Source organism: Eriocheir sinensis, chromosome 1 (assembly GCF_024679095.1).
Source record: "Eriocheir sinensis breed Jianghai 21 chromosome 1, ASM2467909v1, whole genome shotgun sequence".
NCBI classification, from domain to species: Eukaryota; Metazoa; Arthropoda; class Malacostraca; order Decapoda; family Varunidae; genus Eriocheir; species Eriocheir sinensis.
Window position 1 is genome coordinate 30546376 of NC_066509.1, and position 6876 is coordinate 30553251.

At 41.4% G+C, this 6876-nt stretch overlaps 1 protein-coding gene across 1 annotated transcript in view; it reads left to right on the top strand.

Moving 5' to 3' along the window:
- The window catches only part of LOC126984144 (kin of IRRE-like protein 1), a 28564-nt gene extending 21941 nt beyond the window's left edge, over positions 1 to 6623 (top strand). The window contains exons 5-7 of the mRNA XM_050837930.1: positions 100 to 249; positions 735 to 835; positions 6513 to 6623. Of these exons, the coding sequence (XP_050693887.1) occupies positions 100 to 249; positions 735 to 835; positions 6513 to 6623 (362 nt within the window). The remainder of the gene's footprint in view (positions 1 to 99; positions 250 to 734; positions 836 to 6512) is intronic.
- Positions 6624 to 6876: the final 253 nt, after the last annotated feature.

The window sequence follows — 6876 nt, forward strand, 5'->3', positions numbered from 1 at the left end:
CTTTGTTTGTATCTAAGATCAACCGTATTGCCTTATCAATTATCTTCAAGCTTTTTCCATTTTGATCGTCTCTATAACATTAATCCTTCCTTTTCCCAGCGCTGCGTGCCCTTGATCTCCGTTCCTTTCCCCCAGAAGAGGCTCCAGCAGAGCTCCAAAACGACCACCAGCCGAGCCGGGCCCAGACGTCCACCCAAGGAACGCCAGGCCTCCCGCTGCTCCTGCTGGGGCTTCACCGTCTGCTGAGACGTGAGGGGGCAAGAACCTGGTGCCTCTGGGTACTTCTGGCGGCGTGTCTAGTGCTCCCCAACGCCAGCAGGGGGACGAGTGGCCTTCAGGACGCCTCTCAGACTAGTAAAGAAGCCGAGGCATTGTTGAAAGTCGCCGCGAGGGATGAAAATAGAGTCCCTGATGTCACGCTCTTAAGAAAACAGGAGTTGAAAGGTGGTTTGAGAATACCCTTTGGGTCCTATACGCCCTCCTCTTCCTTTGAATCCTTCACTTCCTTATCCTCTTCCTGCTTCGTCTCCTATACCCCATCCTTTTCCTGTTTATCGTTGGAATCCTACACCACCTCCTCCTCCTCCTCCTATTCCTCCTCCCGAAGGCGCCACCATTGCCCACTCAGTGTTCCGACGTCCACGTGCTTTGATCTATCCTCCTCCTCCTCCTCCTCCTGCCCTTCCCTCACCCACGCCTCCTGCACTTCCCCCGCCCACGTCTTCCAACCACAGCTCTGGTCCACGGCGGGGCGTGTGGGAAGCGAGGCGCGGAGGACGCAGCGTCGCGGGAGTGTCTTTTTGTGTTGGTTGTCTGCGGTGGTGTGTTGGTCCGGGTGTGTTGCGGGGCGTGAAGGTGTGTGTTGTCCCTCCTCCCTCATGCATGTGTGAAAATGTGTTGCTCTTTCCTGCTCTCTGGATCACGCCACACACACACACACACACACACACACGCACACACACACACCATACACAAACAATGTACATATAATTATAAGGTCGTGTGTACAGTTTACGCATCAGTGTGTACCTTTCCACTCCATCATCCAGTCAGGGAATACATAAACGGTCATGCATAAACGCTCATACAGTCATACATACATACATACATACATTCATACATACATACAATCATACGTAAATTCACTCGCCAGGCAGAGTGAAATAGAGAGGGAGAGAGATAATGCAAAATCACGCCAACTGGCTCTGCATTTTTTTTTTCTTTACGTAAACAACTACTTTATAATGAGACTTAGACCACATGTGTTTTTTTCACTTGCCGCTCTAAAGGTGTGGAAAAAATGAAAGTAAACAAGAGATTTTAAATACAAATGATAAAACTGAATGTCAAGAAACGTTAATGATAAAAAATGGAAGAGTGTAAGATGACAACGAGGAAAAAAAAGTGAGAACGAGGAAGAAAAGGTGATTGACATAAAAAGTTAGAGAGAAAAGAAATCAAAACAGATGAAAGATTGAAAAAGTGCATCAGGGAAAACAAACCCAAAGTGTGGAAGATAGAATATACAAAATAAAGAATAAAATAAAAATAAGTGATTAATAATACAGGTTGATGATAAAAAATTAGATGGAAGAAAGAAATTGAGATAGAAAATATTAATATAAAAAATAGTTAGATGATGCAAAAGGAGGACAAGCGAAGAAAGAATAAGGTGAACAACTGCAGATGAAAACTGGAAAGGAAACGGAAATTACGCAAATCTAAATTAGAATACAAAAAAAAAAAAAAAAAGTAGAAAACAAAGGGAGAGACACTCAACAGGGGAGAAATGTGCAGGTATGAAATTAAAGTGCAAATCTGATCAATTATTTTTGGTTTTGTGGAAATAGGATAAGGATGCAAACAGTGGAAGGGCATGGTGGAACTCATGAAAAGAAGATAAAAAAAATATATATATATATATATATATATATATATATATATATATATATATATATATATATATAAATAGAAATATATATATATCTATAGATGAGGACCCCGTAAACCGCCAGTGAGAAAAAAAAAGGAAGAAATTATTGATGTTGAAACTCGTGAAAGATTGGAAAAGATCGAAACTGTAAAAGACTTAGACTCATGAAAAGGAAGATGTAAAATATAACTACCCAACGAACGTGAACAAATTATATGAGCAAATAATGGAGAAATTTCAGGGGACAAAAGGACTTTAAAATTTATCTGTTACTGTAACCAATGGGTCTTACCTTAGTGGAAGTGAAACAGATCTCAATAATTTAATAAAAAATTTGAAGCAATGAAAAAAAGAAATAGGTAAAGAGGTGAGTAATGTACTGCCTTATTTTCAAATTCTGAAAATTCTGTAGATAAAAACTTGTAATAGAAAAGACTGAAACAAGTAAAAAAGAAAGAGCAAAAGAATATCAGGAGGGACTTAACAAAAACGTTAAGAGAAGAAAACAAAATTCTCGAGGAAGGATGTGGAGTTATTGAATTAGACTTAATATGATACAAGTTTTTCGGCTCCGTGGAAATGTGAGAGATGAAAAAGAAGGACTGAAACTCACGCAGGAAAATAACAGATATGAAATTAAACTGTGAAGACGATCAATGACTCTTTCTCTGGCTGGTGCGGATGAAATAGAGATGAGAAAAAAAGGATGTAATTGTTAGCTCAAGAATGAGAGAAATACAAAAAGATAAATAAAAGAAATGAGTAAAGGAGGACTGACACTCGCGGAAAAGAAAGATAAAAAAATATGGAATTAAACTAATATGACGATCAGTGACTCACCCTCTGGTTCGTGGAAATGGGAAACTAAAAAGAAATAAAAACGGTAAGATAACAACGATAAACGATAAGAAGAAAAAAAGGAAAAGATAAAAGTTCAGACAAAGCAAAATTATTAGTTCAAGAAGATTGTTAAATCCCTTGCTCTCGATTACGCTTGGAATTAGTGTTATCAATGAAACAAATAAAATAAGAGAAAGAAGATTAATTAAATGCTTTGTAAATTAAACTTCGACGCTGTAATCCATTAAAGAGACACGAGAACGATGAGGAAATAACAAAAGCAAATTAGCAAATGAACGAGCTACTGTTGGCAATTCACTTTTTATCAATTAAGTGATTTCTGTGGAAGGTAAAAAGTAAGAGAAAATGAGATACTATAAAATTTCTGAAAGTTTGATATTCTCTCTCTCTCTCTCTCTCTCTCTCTCTCTCTCTCTCTCTCTCTCTCTCTCTCTCTCTCTCTCTCTCTCTCTCTCTCTCTCTCTCTCTCTCTCTCTCTCTCTCTCTCTCTCTCTCTCTCTCTCGTAACCTGAATACACATACACAGAACATCGTTTTAAAATATGCATCTTTCCTCTTTATCTCCCCGCCTCCTCCTCCTCCTCCGCCTCTATCGTAAGCAACAAAATCCTCGAAAAGATCGTTAGAGACAAACTTGTCAGTTTTCTAGAGGACAGTAATATGATACCGGATACCCAGCACGGTTTCAGGAATAAGCGTTCCTGCCTACCGAATCTACTGCACTTCTTCCAAGGTATATAATAAAACTGAGAGTATCACATCCCAAGCGATGTCATATATCTGAACTTCCAAAAGCCTTTGACAAGGTACCACATGAGCGACTCCTAGGGAAACTACAGCCAGCGGGTATAGGAAGCAACCTCACTGCGTGGATAAGATTGGCTCACCAGTAGAAAACAACGAGTGTTGGTCAACGGGCAGGCTTCTGAGTGGCTTCCAGTCACTAGTGGAGTACCGCAAGGGTTAGTTCACCGACGTGCTCCGAAAATAATTCCACCATTAAGGACATAGCCGTGTGAGGAACGACTCAAGCGGCTCAATCTCTCTACGCTGGAAAACGGACGCTTACGAGGAGGTATGATACAAGAGGTCAAGTACCTGAAAGAGTTCAGTAACATCCACTACTCCAAGTTTTTCGAGCAACAAACTAACTTGAAGACTAGAAACAAAGTTGTACCTATTCAAGCGAGGCGATGTAATACAGCCATTGGCAGGAGTTTCTTTTATGACCGAGTCATTCGACATTGGAAAAGTTGGAAAGTTTCGTTTAGTCCAGATATATGCTATCTACTGATCTGCTTTCATCGAAAACCTCAAAAACATAAGGAAAAAAAATCAAGTAAGTTAGTTAAACACGAACGTTAACTACGGAAGCCATGTTGGGAATTATTTATTATATTATTTTCTTCGAAGAATTTCACCATATTGTCGCGAATGATAGTCTCCATTAACTTACAAACAATCGATGTCAGGCTAATTGGACGATAGTTTCCTGGATGAGACTTGTCCCCCTTTTTGAAAAGGAGGAGGAGGAGGAGGAGGAGGAGGAGGAGGAGGAGGAGGAGGAGGAGGAGAGGGTTAAGTGGATTAGTGTTAATTGGACTGGAGGAGAGTCAGGTGATGTCAGCAGGTGAGAAGGGGAGGATAAGCAGGTGCATAATTTACTCTCACTGTTACGTCCACACATGTATACGTACATTCACCTACATAGACGCACTCCACCAACATACATTTAAACTCCCAGACACAGGTTTATAATTTATTACTTATTATCATAATTCTCATCCTCAGCCATTATAATGATTGGTCAATTAGTAAGTCTACAAAATTTGCCTTCTTTTTTACGTGCTGCCTTTACGCCGGTAGGCTGCCTTGAGGGGCCTCTTGGACGACCCAGCCCGTTAGTGGCGCAGGCGAATTTTATCTATAGTGGCTGCCGTGGTATATGACTCTTGCGTGGCCCATGCTGCCCCCCGGTGCTCCACTTGAAAGATGTCGCTGAAGTTATGGTTGATTGAAGATCTGGCCAGCATGTGGGTAGTCTTCCGCCACTCGGCGATGGTTTGAAATATCAGCGTGTTACGGTGGGACTCGAACCCAGGTCCACGGGCTCACCACGCCCGCCTGCTGACCACCCGGCCACCGCCTCCCGCCTGACTTTTTATTATTGAGTTTGGGTTCTGTCTTTCCTTGTACAAATAATGATCCACAGAAAAACTCCAAAGCATGATAACATAAACATACTACAGAATTATTAATCATTCATATTAATAAACATTCAAACATATACACATACATACATGCAAAACACAGGCATATGTACATACACATTTACATTCATACACACAAACACATACAAATACAGTAATATACACACATACATACAATTATACAAACAAACATATCCCGTTCATTCATACACACAAATACATAAACAAACATACACACATACAACAATTATACAAACACACAAACATTCTCATTACGGCGGGCACATAATTTTGGGTGGTAATCTGATTCGTATCACTAAAAAAAAAAGAACAAAACGCAATCACGCGAAACTACGAAAATGCGATAAAACCTAAACCTAAACCCGTCGATAAAAGAATGAATATTGCCAAATGATGAAAAACTGGAATTGCAAAACACAGACGACTGAGAAAAAAAAATAGATGAGATTGTTTCTCTCTCTCTCTCTCTCTCTCTCTCTCTCTCTCTCTCTCTCTCTCTCTCTCTCTCTCTCTCTCTCTCTCTCTCTCTCTCTCTCTCTCTCTCTCTCTCTCTCTCTCTCTCTCTCTCTCTCTCTCTCTCTCTCTCTCTCTCTCTCTCTCTCCCCTCCTCCTCCTCCTCCTCCTCCTCCTTCTATTCCTCCTTTAATATCGCTCAAGGGGAAGGAAAGAAAGCGGAAGAGTACGAGAGAGAGGGAACGTGCCAAGAAGAAAAGGAAGAGTGGTGACGAACACTGAAGCGAGGCAAATAAAAAATATTCACGCAACTTTAAGGAAAGATACGGTGAAGGAGTGAAGGGAAAAATGGATCAAGAAAATAAGAGGAAGGGAACAACGATGGGAAGGATGTTGTTGAGGCGTTGCTGAGATGGACATCCGACGGTCGTAGTTTAGTGCCGACGGGTGACAGATGTCGGGGAGGGCGCCGAGTGTTTTGAAATATCCAAAACTGTCGGTGTGTGGCCTGACGTCGGGAGGCGTCGGGAGTCAAGATCGTGAATGTGTGACACTGGCCTTGGTTGTCTTTGGTGCATGTGTTCCTCATAACAGATTATACCACACAGTGTTTGGCTGGTGTGTGTTGAGGCTTTGTTCCCTTTTTCCTTACTATGCAAGGAAGAGAAGTTGCTGCTCGCCATCAGTATCAATCCTGTTGGTCAAAGGCAAGAGGAACACAGTGATGATTAAAAGAAAACTGTTTCCCGGTGCTTTCCTGAAGTCATGAGCATTTTCACTTAATTTCAAGGTGCTGCCTTTGGCCCCTCATGTGGTGTTCACTGCGTAATGGTTTGTTCTCCAGGAACAGCTGCATTGCATGTATGTATAAACAGGAAGATGGGATGATTAACAAAATTAGAGTACATAAGAATATTGGAAACGGTTGAATAACTTTCAAGGGCCTTTATAGTTTGGGTTCTATATACTAAAACTTCTGGGAGGCTCTGAAATTATAAGCTTGAACAAGTTATAATATGTGTGTACTGTTTTAGGGCCCCAAACTGTGTGTGGAGGAAAATATCAACGGCATCCCGAGTAACGACAGCAGCACCCAGCCGGTGGCCACACAAACTGCACACAGGATGCTCTCAGCCCGCCCATAGATGCCACCCCGGATGCCGGCCTGGTGCACCCCCTTGTACGCCTCCTATAGAGGGCAGACGCGTGAGTGTGGGCTGAGTGCTGTAACCAGAGGCCAGAGTTCAGGATGTCTATTTATCCTCCTTATAAATTAAACTTTCAAGAGAGGAATATCAATTAAGGCTTCTCAAACTGAAACTGATCATTCTTTTGACATGTAGCTATTATGTCCATAGGAGCAGCAGTTGTGTTCACTTATTAATTTGTTTTGCTCAT